The sequence below is a fragment of the Fusarium verticillioides genome, chromosome 7, assembly GCF_000149555.1.
Source record: "Fusarium verticillioides 7600 chromosome 7, whole genome shotgun sequence".
Taxonomy (NCBI): domain Eukaryota; kingdom Fungi; phylum Ascomycota; class Sordariomycetes; order Hypocreales; family Nectriaceae; genus Fusarium; species Fusarium verticillioides.
This window is the reverse complement of record NC_031681.1, coordinates 1,545,426-1,557,195: the sequence shown is the minus strand read 5'-3', so window position 1 is coordinate 1,557,195 and position 11,770 is coordinate 1,545,426. Positions and strand designations below refer to the sequence as shown.

The 11,770-nt window shown below is 48.2% G+C and overlaps 6 protein-coding genes across 12 annotated transcripts; 3 read left to right on the top strand and 3 right to left on the bottom strand.

Annotated features, from left to right (window-relative positions):
- Positions 1-9: 9 nt before the first annotated feature.
- On the bottom strand, positions 10-1,708 carry FVEG_07031 (anaphase-promoting complex subunit 3; the record flags this gene model as incomplete). The annotated part of the gene is made up of 2 exons (XM_018895522.1): positions 136-1,708; positions 10-62 (listed from the first exon to the last, which is right to left on the bottom strand). The coding sequence occupies exons 1-2, from the start codon at positions 977-979 to the stop codon at positions 10-12; spliced, it is 897 nt and encodes a 298-aa protein (XP_018752805.1). The 5' UTR covers positions 980-1,708.
- A 326-nt stretch (positions 1,709-2,034) lies between these two features.
- FVEG_07030 (40S ribosomal protein S20) lies at positions 2,035-3,243 on the bottom strand. Its single transcript, XM_018895521.1, has 3 exons — positions 2,877-3,243; positions 2,552-2,819; positions 2,035-2,498 (listed from the first exon to the last, which is right to left on the bottom strand). The coding sequence occupies exons 1-3, from the start codon at positions 2,916-2,918 to the stop codon at positions 2,458-2,460; spliced, it is 351 nt and encodes a 116-aa protein (XP_018752804.1). The 5' UTR covers positions 2,919-3,243; the 3' UTR covers positions 2,035-2,457.
- Positions 3,244-3,422: 179 nt separating this feature from the next.
- Positions 3,423-5,270, bottom strand: FVEG_16002 (hypothetical protein). Of its 2 annotated transcripts, XM_018905230.1 has the most exons (3): positions 5,070-5,270; positions 4,772-5,011; positions 3,423-4,700 (listed from the first exon to the last, which is right to left on the bottom strand). In XM_018905230.1, exons 1-3 carry the CDS (start codon positions 5,152-5,154, stop codon positions 4,192-4,194), a joined length of 834 nt encoding a protein of 277 aa, XP_018752800.1. In that variant the 5' UTR covers positions 5,155-5,270; the 3' UTR covers positions 3,423-4,191. The 2 variants fall into 2 exon arrangements, with proteins under 2 accessions (XP_018752800.1, XP_018752801.1); XM_018905231.1 differs by having other exon boundaries at positions 4,772-5,270.
- Positions 3,447-5,191, top strand: FVEG_07029 (hypothetical protein). Of its 2 annotated transcripts, none has more exons than XM_018895520.1 (2): positions 3,447-4,993; positions 5,049-5,191. In XM_018895520.1, the coding sequence occupies exon 1, from the start codon at positions 3,631-3,633 to the stop codon at positions 4,129-4,131; it is 501 nt and encodes a 166-aa protein (XP_018752803.1). In that variant the 5' UTR covers positions 3,447-3,630; the 3' UTR covers positions 4,132-4,993; positions 5,049-5,191. The 2 variants fall into 2 exon arrangements, with proteins under 2 accessions (XP_018752803.1, XP_018752802.1); XM_018895519.1 differs by having other exon boundaries at positions 3,447-4,998.
- Positions 5,206-7,213, top strand: FVEG_07028 (hypothetical protein). Its single transcript, XM_018895518.1, has 4 exons — positions 5,206-5,663; positions 5,714-5,970; positions 6,022-6,100; positions 6,150-7,213. The coding sequence occupies exons 1-4, from the start codon at positions 5,537-5,539 to the stop codon at positions 6,953-6,955; spliced, it is 1,269 nt and encodes a 422-aa protein (XP_018752799.1). The 5' UTR covers positions 5,206-5,536; the 3' UTR covers positions 6,956-7,213.
- Positions 7,214-7,966: 753 nt separating this feature from the next.
- On the top strand, positions 7,967-11,084 carry FVEG_07027 (hypothetical protein). Of its 5 annotated transcripts, none has more exons than XM_018895517.1 (3): positions 7,967-8,363; positions 8,415-8,629; positions 9,075-11,083. In XM_018895517.1, the coding sequence occupies exon 3, from the start codon at positions 9,507-9,509 to the stop codon at positions 10,491-10,493; it is 987 nt and encodes a 328-aa protein (XP_018752798.1). In that variant the 5' UTR covers positions 7,967-8,363; positions 8,415-8,629; positions 9,075-9,506; the 3' UTR covers positions 10,494-11,083. The 5 variants fall into 5 exon arrangements, with proteins under 5 accessions (XP_018752798.1, XP_018752797.1, XP_018752795.1 ...); XM_018895516.1 differs by having other exon boundaries at positions 9,070-11,078; XM_018895514.1 differs by having other exon boundaries at positions 7,967-8,629; positions 9,070-11,084.
- Positions 11,085-11,770: the final 686 nt, after the last annotated feature.

The window sequence follows — 11,770 nt, the reverse complement described above, 5'->3', positions numbered from 1 at the left end:
TGCGATAATTCATTCGTGGGGGTGCCTCCTGCGGCTGGTCGATAGCTTGGGCATGCCTTGTCCTTCGAGGTGGAGCCTGAGGAGGCTCATGGGAATGGCCAATGCGAGATGATATCGTAACCGAAGATATCGTACCTGGAGGTGTCTCCATGCCTTCAAAACCAGAGCTGCTGTTAGTCGATGTCGCATAGCGCATGCGTCCCTCTTGGATCTTCTGCATGAATTCGCTCTTATCGACTTCCTGGCCAGAGTCGCCGTTAGTAAGCTCGTGGATGGTTGGGGAATGACCGGAGCTGAAGGGATCGCTTGCAACATCCATTGTAGCATTCCGTTGGGACTTCTTCATGGGGATATCTGGTACGATTGGTACAGAGCCTTCTCTTGACATTAAAGGGCTTGTTTCCACATCGAAGCTATGTACGAGCGCATCGCTGGTTTTGAAGACATTTGGTACACGAACGGTGACACCAAGGTCGCATAGCGCTTCGAAAGCATCCCACATGAAAGGATTCAGCTGAAGAGCCTCTTCGAAACATGCTACAGCCTTCTTCTTGTCGTCATATGCGCGATGAAGTCGTCCTAGAAGACAAAGGACTGCAGGCGCATCAGGAAGAGCGGTTCTAGTGGTTGCGCTATGCTTCCCTAAGCTGCATTTCGATGCCCAGAAACTTCGGGCTTTCTCCAAGGCGGAGATACCATCCTTGTATCGCTCTAGAGCCAAGCATGCTTGAGCAAAAACCCAAGCACACCCCAGATGAACACCACGGTATCCTATAGGCTTGCTAACGTCGTAGGCTGAGCGAAAGTCGCCGAGTCGCAAGTGGCATAGGGCATAGAGGTATGTAGACTCGCTAGACCTGGGATCCTGCGCCAGCAAGCGTTCGGCGAAGAATAGGCCGTTGTGGTAGGAGGCATTATCGAGATGATAGTATATCGTGTGTCTTAAAAGGCCACTGGTGACCGTCAGAGTGGGCGCCATACTAAATGTTGCTGTCCAGTGATGAGGTTTGGGAAGGATGTTCGGGGGTTCGGACGGTGGTGGCGCTGACGGAGTTGCCTAACGACGTGTTCTGGCCATGAGATAACCGATGGACAAGATCGTGTTAAAATGATTCAATGGGAATAGACCCGTCAGTCGGCGATCAACAATGATCTTCTTGACCAAATTGTTGTTTATTCTCGTGCTAAGCCGTTCGCGTGAGTGGCGGGGACCAGCCAAATCGAAAGAAAACAAAACAGCCGTGGGTCGGTCGCTGGGCAGTCGTAGTGGGTATCAGCGTCTTGAAACGAATTAATGATTAAGGAAACAACAAAGAGATGCAGAGCGCAAGCCAATTCTGTCGATCTGAGGTAGCCTTTGTTATGTCGCGGCCTAGGAAAGGAGCAAGAGGTCGTCACAAGTATGGAGTCGTTAAAGGCGAGCAAGTTGCAACCTTTCGTGAACGGGAACGGTGGGTCCTAACGAGCGAGCGAGCGAGCGAGACAGCGACAGTTGTTGATGAAGACGGGACTGAAGGAAGCTCAAAAGTATAGAAGGGACGAAGAAAAAGAAGAAATTTCCCTGCTACCAGCTAATACGGCTTCGATATGAGTTGCTCATGGTATTGAACCGGTTGCAAACTCAGCCTGGCCTTAGGGGATGCTGTACGGATAGGTAAGGTAGCAGAAGGTGCAGTAAACGTTATGGGCGTGCTTGCGTGAAACAGGCTTTGAGTGTTTGGTGGTGACGGATTGGCCAAGCGCGCGGTACCTGCCTGGCGTGACGGAATTGTTATGATTGGCTCAGGGTTGCGCCTAGCAACCAGCCACCAAGTATATCTACTTGCTATCACTCGTGTGCGAGGCGTCATCTCATGTACCGAGACTATAAGGTATTGTCTCGATCCTTCCAGCCACTGAGATTTCGCAGCTGGTATCCGTACCTGCAGTCCAGCCAATTCGACGTTTCCTTGCCTACAGTCTATAGAGTGGCTCGAGTGGCAGGTATCCTATTAACATGCCTGGACTTACAAGAAACATCTCGTGCCTACGTTATCCCAAGAATGATTCTTTTAGCACTTGCTAAAGCAAGATTGTCTCTAGCAGCCTGTCTACCTATATCTTGCTTGTTACTTTATTTTATTTTTTGCCACAACGTGAATCAGCATCCGCAGTGCATGCTGCGTTCACATCCAAGTTCGTTTGAGTTCGATTCGTCAATGGATGTTTTACCAAGTTGAACACTGTTCGCAAACATGCCGAGCAAAGTCATTATACCAGACAACAAAACAATATCATCATCTTCATAGTTTTGAATGGTAGAACACAAGGTTCCCAGAGATTCATTAATCATAACTGAGTATCCTATATCCACCACTCTTGCTGTGAGCAAGATCTTGATGTTCCCATCATTCCCTTCCTTCACAATGTCAGGACGAAGCCGAGCCTGTAGACCACTGACTAGGACAGCGACCACATTTAAGCAGCGATGGTGACCTCAACCTCGACACCGGCCTCGACTGTAACACGGTTAGACTCTGCCCAGATCTTTTCAGGAGGCGGGATCCCTTACTGTTGACGATGACGGACTTGACAACCTCGGTGGGGGCGTGGAGGTCGATAAGGCGCTTGTGGACGCGGAGCTCGTAGGAATCCCAGGTCTTGGAACCCTCACCACAAGGGGTCTTGCGGGTGGTGATCTTGAGGTTCTTGGTGGGCAGGCGGACGGGTCCCTTGATGGTGAGACCCTTGCTGCGGGCACGCTCAATGAGCTCAGCGCTGACCTTCTCGAGAGACTGGACCTTTCGGCTGGTCAGGGTGATTCGGATGCGGTGGCTCTTCTGTTATGGGCGTTAGCATCGTGCTAGAGGTTCAACTTGATGGTGATATCGACGTACGGGAGCGTCACCGACTTCCTTCTCGTTCTTCTGGTGAGACATTGTGAATGGCTGTCAAGACTCGGCAAAAGTGACTGCAACGGTAACGTGATGACGGCCTGGGAGGGATGAGAGATTGATTCTTTTTGTTGTAGAAGCGTTTAGTTGACAATTAAGCCCCAATTATGAAAAAGTTGTGCGCTTATCGCTTATCGCCAATTTCGACACGTGACGAGAGTTAAGAGCTTCAACCTTAGTAGCGACCAAGCAGCGAAAGCTAAAATGCACCAAGAGCTTGATGAAACAGAAGATCTCGGGAAATGAAGTCGGAAATTTCATGCATCGAGTTCTATTTTGGTGCATGGTGAAGTATGTCCATTCCTCAAGCTTCTCATTTCATAGATAGTCTTGTAAGCTGCAAGAGAGCAACCTGATCAACCCATTACGCCTAGGTAGGGGAGGTAAGAAAACTTAGGACCTCTATCCCGGGTGACGAAAATACTTAGGTAAGTTTAATATATCTCAGTGGGGCATCCAGACCAGTTAATTTTGGCATGCACGTTTGATGTCTACAAGTTTTATTACTCCGGCAAGTGGAGGTACCAATCAGATTGGTGGAATTGCTACTGTCCCCTGTTATCAGCATCGTCATTCCACTTCTCACTTCTTCAGTGAATACTTCAGCTTGATCGACCAAACGTCCACGTGCTCTCAGCTATCACCACTCTGCAGCTAATTCTATCGACCCGAGCGTGTTCGTGAGTACACAGACACAATGGCCCAAAAAGCGAAAAAGGATCTCGCCAAGTCCAACGCGGCGGCACTTAGCAACTTGCACATCGGTTCTCTTATCGTCAACGCCATGTTCCTCCTTTCTCACTTCCTCTTCCGTGCTCGTTCTATCTGGCTTTACGTTCTCCTTTCTGCGCCTGCCCTCATCTGCGAGTACATTCTCGAGGCTTCCGGTCGACCGAAGTACGACCCAACTACGCGCGCTCTGCGTACCGCTGGTGAAGATCTGTCCGCTCCTGGCTTGACCGAGTACATGTTCGACGTAATCTGGGTTACCTGGGCTGCAGTAATCTTTGTCGTTATCTTCGGAAATAAAGCTTGGTTTCTGTGGCTTATTCTTCCGGCATATGGCGTGTACCTCGGGAGTGGGCTATTAGGCATGGGAAAGCAGAAGATGGCCGAGTTCCAAGGAGCGGGCGATGGTTCTGGTGCTGGTGCTGGTGCAGCTCCCCAAGGAAATCGCAGAGCACGTCGAGCTGCTTAGATTTCCCAACTCTCATTGAGGGCATTAGATCTCTCCTGGGATTCTAAGTCTATTGGCTATCTAAAGCTTTTGTTTCGGACCTTCTCCAGTCCAGCGCTGAAGGGTATCATCGTCCACATTGCGGACTAGGACATGAATATGTTCTAAGGCGCGTACACTCTGAAGGGCGACCCAATTCTTGAACCACAGCACTCTGCTCTCTCCGTTTGGACCCAGAGCATCGATAAATGTGTTTTTGATGAATGACTGGACCAAAACCCTGCTCTCGGGTGTCATATCACCGGTCTCGGAGTCCGTAGGGACGGTTGTGCGCAACCACACAACAATGTGTCTGATATCCGGTTCCAATCCGTAAGGCCAGTCATTGGTCAAGATACGGTAATCTGAAGGGTCCTCGAAAGGGACAGTAGATTTTGGTGTGAATGGCGGGTTTCCCCATTCCTGAGGCAGGCGGTTTTCAAGAAGATAGTTCGTCATGGAGCCATATTCTGCTTTGGTCTCTGCAGTCCAAGCCATGTATCGACGAAGGTCAGAGGGTTTGCGCTTCAGGACAGAGAGGTTGTTCGTTCCTGTCCGATGTCAATGACTGGGCTCGAAACAGAGCAGAAATGCCGACTAGATTCTAAATAGAGCTGCTTACTGATAATCTCCTTTAACTCCTCCCAATCATGTTTGTGAAACTCCTCATCAGTCTGAGAGAGGACCCATCTGTCGACATCCGTTAGAGGGAATGGCGCTTCTTCTGGGGGTTTCTCGCCCATTTCGTAGTAGGTTGTTGAGGATTTGGAGAGTCTGAAAGATCTCGTCTGCCAGCTAAGTTGGGGAGGTGGTATTGATTTTCGGATGCGTATGTTTTTTACTTGTAAGGTACGGACTCGTGCTATCGGAGATATAGCGCTAAACGTTATGATTTACAGGAAATGCAGTTCTGAACTTACAGGCTCGAATGGTCATCGTGGTGCTCATGCGGTGAGAAGTTGGCCCCAGTTGGCTTATGTCAGCGACTACGAAGCAACGAGCCATCGCCTTCACATGAATGAGGAAATTATTATTGAACAAGTGCCCCTGTTGAGTAGTTGTGATTGCTTAAAGATAATTCTCATCAAGGGCCATCACATGTAAAGAGTGGGTGGCCTCTTGTCAGCCGTTAAGAAGCTGCTCCAGCCCAGAGTTTCAAATCCAGCCCCTCTCCATCATCGATCTCATATCTTCTTCAACGCGTCAGGGACCCTTTACGATCTACTCGAGCTGTACCAATTGGAGCCATAAAATTACAATTTGTAGCCAATGGAACTTACAATCATAGTTGCCACAAAGACATTCAATTAAGGGGGAGGAAACCTACCCGTAATTCCCTTTCACACCTCATGAAACGCCTCTGTCATCAAGAAAAGCCGTCCTCGCCATGATCCTTGGTCCTATGAGCCTCGTTGACTGTGGAGTATTTCTCATATTTCTTGCGCCTCAACTCATATGGCACGCTGGGTTCTTTCTGACACTATTCACGGGTCTTAGAGCCCTACCGTTTCTCTGTTGGTTGTCCCTCACTACATATCATGCTAGTCTAACTTATGCAACATAGTGATTCGACTTCCTTACGAGTTCATCACTGACCGTTATTTGACTCACTCAACTCGCCAACTTGCGTTTACTCAGACAGCTACTGTGTTTGAGGATCTTGTGATACGTTGTGTGCGGTATGCCTTCGCCAATATCCCCGCCAAGGTTGGGCGAGTCTTCTTCGGCAAACATGTTGCGTTACCATTCATTCACTGGCGCATGCTTCGCCATGGCTATATCAGATCTCCAGTTCACTACAGGGAATACAACATAGGAAAAGTTGGTCTCAATTTCTCACTATGGCTGTGTTGCGGCGACTAACTGTAGCAGGGAGATATTGAAACAAAGGGCACTTGGATTATGCATCGACCGGAATATCCTCCAGATTTTGTCCTTTACTATGCACACGGTATGCTCAGAACAGTTACTAACGAGTTCAAATTGCTGATTATCACAAGGTGGTGGGTTCTTGATGGGCTCAAGTTACTTTTACCTTGAATTCCTCATGGCCTGGCATCACCTCCTTGTTGAGGCTGGATTTAATAACCCAGCAATATTTGCACTCGAGTATACTTTGGTACCTGATCAAGTTTACCCAAGACAGGTCCTCGAGGCACTTGAAGGTTACAAGCATGTCCTCGAAGTCGTGCAAGACGCATCCAAGATCTGCGTTTCGGGAGATTCGGCTGGCGGCTCATTGATTCTCAGCTTGTTGCTCGAGTTGGGCGCTCAGGCTGGCAATCAAGACAAGAAGGGCATGAAGGTCAACATCCGGGGCGGCCTCTCGGATACGACTCCACCTCATCTGCCTCTCCCGCGTATGGCTACACTAATTTCGCCATGGATAACACTGATGTCCAATTTACATTACAGCTCCAAAAGTGATTTCTTGGACAAGAGAACCTTGTGGAAATATGCACACGAGTATGCAGGAGAGAACATGGTTCAACAGCAACCGGCTTCTCCCGGTGACTGCGTCGATGAGGGGCTCTGGAGAGCAGCCAGTCCCGAACGAGGATACTTCATCGTCTTTGGAGAAGAGGAAGTGTTTGCGCCAGATATTGAAGAATTTCTCAAGCGACAAGCCAAGATTGGGATTCAAGCTGAAGGACAGAAATTCGACGGAGGAATTCATGCGTGGCCAGTAGCCTCACTATTCCTATCCAGTACAGAGGATAAAAGGCTGCAAGGACTTCGAACTGCTGTCAAGGAGATTAGAAGACGAATGCTTGAATGGGGTACGCTAAATGGGGATAGAGTATAGAATCAGATTAGATCAAGTAAATTTTCATAGACGAGGCCTGTAGTTGGTGAGTCAGGAACCATAGTACAAAACTCGGTTTCGTCCTCACCAGGCCTGCTCAGGGATTAAAGCTCAACGTGTATCATCACCAGGGTGCAGAGGCAGAAGAGGATATGCAGGTGGAAAATAGTGGAACTTACTTGGTAGAGATTGATATATCTGCATGCTGAAGTTCAGAGGTGACGTGTCCATGAGCCAGCCGGTAGGTCAGTCACTCACTCGCTCACTGATGATGTTGTGGGTGCATCTAAACGATGGGAGCCTGAAGTGAGCGCCTAGGGCTGCCACAAGGCACCTAAGCCATGCCAGTCACTCTGGGATCTGAATCAGCGCTGCATTTCAGCATATTCGTTGGAGACGGGCCCAGGAATGGACTCCACAGGCGTGCAGGCGGAACGTGCGGCTGGTATTAGGCATAACTCGTAAAGCAGATAGCGTCAGCCATGTTTATGTTATGTTTGAGGCTGAACACGAAATGCCAGTGATGAGTCTCTGCTGAGGGGCATAGCTAGTTCGCAGCCAGGGAAACAACATTGAATCGTGAGAGTAGAGAAAGGAAGAGTGAATAACTTTTTAATAAACAAAGCGCATCTTACCCACTAAGGTGGAAGACTGTGAGTTAGATCAAGTGCAGCAGTATTATTGAGAAAACGCGTAAAGTGTACTCCGTAAATGGCATTGAATTACGGTGTGGGGCGCACGTGATACGCATGTACCATACCTAGGTACCTATCCAGCTCGTTCCTGCCCTGAAACTTAAAGTACCTACGTACGTAGTCCTTAGTACCTTAGGTAGTGGGTGCATGGTGTGGGAAGGACCCCCTGGATGGTTCCTTTCGATCTGACCTGAGGGATCAGCTTGAGACGCCGTCGTCTCTGATTTGGGGTTTGGGCGGAAGTCACTTTGTACCCAGGTAGAGAGCAACTTATTAGGTCCCCGCGTCCAGTTTGTGCATATAAACGCCCGGCATTCCCTCGTCTCCCCCACCATCGCCATTTGCCGCCGCTGTGTCGAATACGATTGCCGACTAACTTCTGACGCTGACGTTTAAACAACGCCCCTGATAAACATTGCGAAAGCGACTCATGACCACAGTCTCGAGAAGCACTACTTTGCTTCGTGGTTTTCCATTCCTTGGGGGGCCTACACTTATTTCACTCTCCATTACACTCATCAAGGACTTACTTACACCATCCTCATCTTAAAACTCTCTGTCAACCAAAAAAAAAAAAAAAAAAAAAAACTTATCAGTCCACTCAAACAAGATAATCGATAACTTACCTTGTCTACCAACGACGCCAGCCGCCATTTTCATATTGCCTCCTGTTAGATCTCAACCTTTGTCCACTGAGGTGTCCAGTCTACGTGGTAATCATCAACTCAATCACTAACCTACGGGAACTTACTTACCTGGCTGAGACTCAACACTTTCTGCCTTGTCAGTTTACACGCGAACCATTATTTCTCGAGCCTCATTCCGCGCGGGTGTTGTACAACCTCCATCCAACAGGGGATTTTGACGGGCGGCCATCTCAATAACAAGGGGTCTTACACATATCCCCTGGTAACCCGCCGCCCCTCTCACTGCACTGCAACCAACCGCTTCCACTTCCAGGTAGTTAGTTGTTAAAAAGGTATGTAGATTAGCTATTTGTCTTCTTTTGCTCTATACTTGTCTACCAACATCATCACCTTTACCTTACCTTGGGCTACCAGCCTATGTACATGCATATGGTCGTCTTGTACTCCACCATCACGTCAATCATATCACACATCGTCATTCCCAGCCCCAGTCCGCGACGGGGGCTCGAGCTTGCTGATTCGTGAGCTAAACCTCTTCTTCTTACTCCCCCTGTTCATTTTGCGCACGGTTCTTATTAGCATCCAATAAGTGTGAGCAGGTCCGTCTTGTTCATTGGATTTGTCTGATATAATAAGAACGCGACGTTGCTCCAGTTTGATCGCTTTGTTTCTCCTTGGACACCATATTACATTCATCATACTACTTACTACTTTACCTGCTATTCTTGGATACCTTAGACACATACTTTTAAACTGACCAACCAACCACAAGCACAGCAATTTGCACAAAGAAACAACTCGACAAATAAAGCCTGATATTAAGTTTTTACCTGTTTATCCTCGATATCCACAACTTGGCTGCATTGTCTTTGGTCAAACAAAGTAGCCTCTTCTACAAAGGTTCAGAGGCGCCGTACCAAACTTATTCTGACGCCCTTTTATTCTTGATATTGGCTACCCTGCTACCTTATTACCTACCTATTCTCGAAGCACCCCCGCTATTGCATTCGATTGTACTCCGTACTGCCAAGCATCTACGTTATCCACAACACTATCAAAGACGACCGGCTCTGGTTTGCATTGCAACGGGTCTCTATTCGTTCGCTGCTGGACAAAAACAATATTATCCCGGCCGCTTCGGCATGCAAGCCCCACCATAATCCTAATCATTCCGCTACAAACACCGCGGACCAGAAAAAAATATTTATTATGTCGACTGACGACAGCTATGCCCCAAAGTCTCCGGACCTCTCTTCTTTTTATTCAAGTGGCCCCACTCAGGAAGAGCTCCATCATCCACAGCCTGACAGTCACTTTAGCCCCGGATACGAATATAAAGCAGAGTCCCCAACCTACACCAGATCTACTTCTTTTTCTTCTTATGTTCCACCATCCTTAAATTTTAACAACAACGGTGGTACATATGATTCTAAGTACCGGCCGCAAGTCGACTACCATCAAGCATCTTCACAACTAAGATCTACAAGACCGGAATATCAATCTTACCGGTCGCGACATTCTTCAATCCAAGACCCCTACGTCCATTCTTCGCCAGACAAACGCCCGTCTTCTGGTAACGGATTCGAGGATACCTTTGCCTCTCCGCACGTACAGTCACTACATCACACTCCGGCGCGACCTGCGCCGTACGGCCAAGCCTATCCAGAGCAAAGCCTGCTTTCCAACGCTACTGCGCACGACACATCCTACGCACCACTAGTGGGAGCTGGCACAATAGAGCGCGCTTCGACATTTGGTGCTATACCTTTTGATACAGATATGCCTCCGCGCAAAGCAGCGCCGCCTGCGGCCCCCGCTATTGATCCATCCCCCGTTCGAACCAAGTTTCCAACTGCCAGGATCAAACGAATCATGCAGGCTGATGAGGAAGTTGGAAAGGTTGCTCAGCAGACCCCGATCGCTGTGGGCAAGGCTCTTGAGCTTTTTATGATCCAACTCGTAACGAAAAGCGCCGACGTGGCCAAGGAGAAGGGCTCCAAGAGAGTCACGGCACCAATGCTCAAGCATGTAGTCGAGGCCGATGAGCAGTGGGATTTCCTTCGTGACATTGTCAGTCGCGTCGAGAACGAGAAGGAGGGTAGTAGATCAAAGGCCAAGCAGGAGAGCTCGAGTGATGAGGAGATTGAAGAGCCCAAGAAGAGAACACGCGGCGGCAGAAGAAAGAAGGTACAGTGATCTTCTTTCAAGGCAGAGTATTATATGTTGTCTTTGCAAGGTTTGGGATGCGTCATGAGGGATAATGATCAAATGGCAGGCGTTTAGGGGGACTCGCATCGAGCCGGAGTTTGGCGCATTGAAGACAATTCATCGCATGGACTTTTGGCATACTGGGTATTTTAAACGCTTACGCGCACTGGCGCGCTTGCGGACTGGTGCAATATCAAATGCTGGTGCTGCAAAGCATCGCGGCGAGTACGTTAGCATGATTACAGCAATTTAAGCAAAGGGACGGCGGCCAAGGCTATTGTCACCTTGTCACTTACTGGCTCTTAAATCATGAATTCCTCAAGTTTTAACTCTTGCTTCTTGATTCTATAGGTTTGTCAGCCCTATTGGCGATCTAACCCTTGTGTTCCCGACATATCTAAGCTGCAATCAGGGGTAAAGCGTGGCACGTTGTGCTTCGGCGTCTTATCTCTAGGATTTTGTTTCCTTACCGGCATTCTTCGTTTTGGCATTAGTTACACCTGTGTCACCTGGTTTTCGATATAAAGGAAGAGTCCATCTTAAATTATAAACAGACACAATTATCAACACAACAGAACCACATAGTAGAACTCCAAGTGAAAGGAATTATGTTCCCGGAATACTTACCCTAGAGCATAGACTAGTTTAGTCCAGCAACCACTGACGTAGGTGGAACAGACGTCAGTACTGTACACTTTGAAATGAGATATAATACGAGTTAATACTGGTAGGGCCGGGAAATTGAGCATACCTAGATAATGGATACTGCGGTCCCTGTGGGTAGGGAAGCTTGAGACCTTGATCTCAACTATATATGAAAGGAAATTTGACAAAAACGGGGTTGAAGTTTGCAGTAACCTGCCTTGGTCTTTTCGTCACTTATTAGGATCAACGTCCCGGGTTTTCTTACTTCCTCCGGAGAGCCTCATGACCGAGTACATCATAACTACCTAGAAGGTTTTCAGACTCAAGCGTGTGATAACGAGTCATTACTGTCTCAATAGGAATATATGGAGAAGGAATATAACACTCCGAATTGCTCAAAAGGGTTCTGGTCCGCGCGCGGACTAAATAAGACCATCCCAAGGTTGCAAGCCTTTGGTGTTGAGCTTGGTGCCTCTCGAACGAACTGTCCATTGGTTGAAAGAACAGCAGGGGATAAATCAGTCAATGAATGTAGAATCCATCATTTTACTCAAGAGCGTTTATAAGTTCCTCCAGAGTTCTAACAGAAGTCGCGAATATAATCAAATTGGACCCCCCGT

Bases quoted from the DNA above. Each gene is read 5' to 3' on its own strand.
- FVEG_07030 (XM_018895521.1), bottom strand. From the start codon at position 2,918: ATGTCTCACCAGAAGAACGAGAAGGAAGTCGGTGACGCTCCC. The intron at 2,820-2,876 runs GTACGTCGATAT...CGCCCATAACAG, and splicing joins AGGAAGTCGGTGACGCTCCC to AAGAGCCACCGCATCCGAAT. The intron at 2,499-2,551 runs GTAAGGGATCCC...ACCGTGTTACAG, and splicing joins CAAGTCCGTCATCGTCAACA to TCGAGGCCGGTGTCGAGGTT.
- FVEG_07029 (XM_018895520.1), top strand. From the start codon at position 3,631: ATGGCCCAAAAAGCGAAAAAGGATCTCGCCAAGTCCAACGCGGCGGCA.
- FVEG_16002 (XM_018905230.1), bottom strand. From the start codon at position 5,154: ATGGCTCGTTGCTTCGTAGTCGCTGACATAAGCCAACTGGGGCCAACT. The intron at 5,012-5,069 runs GTAAGTTCAGAA...TATCTCCGATAG, and splicing joins CACGATGACCATTCGAGCCT to CACGAGTCCGTACCTTACAA. The intron at 4,701-4,771 runs GTAAGCAGCTCT...GACATCGGACAG, and splicing joins GGAGTTAAAGGAGATTATCA to GAACGAACAACCTCTCTGTC.
- FVEG_07028 (XM_018895518.1), top strand. From the start codon at position 5,537: ATGATCCTTGGTCCTATGAGCCTCGTTGACTGTGGAGTATTTCTCATA. The intron at 5,664-5,713 runs GTTGGTTGTCCC...TATGCAACATAG, and splicing joins TAGAGCCCTACCGTTTCTCT to TGATTCGACTTCCTTACGAG. The intron at 6,101-6,149 runs GTATGCTCAGAA...GATTATCACAAG, and splicing joins TGTCCTTTACTATGCACACG to GTGGTGGGTTCTTGATGGGC.
- FVEG_07027 (XM_018895514.1), top strand. From the start codon at position 9,507: ATGTCGACTGACGACAGCTATGCCCCAAAGTCTCCGGACCTCTCTTCT.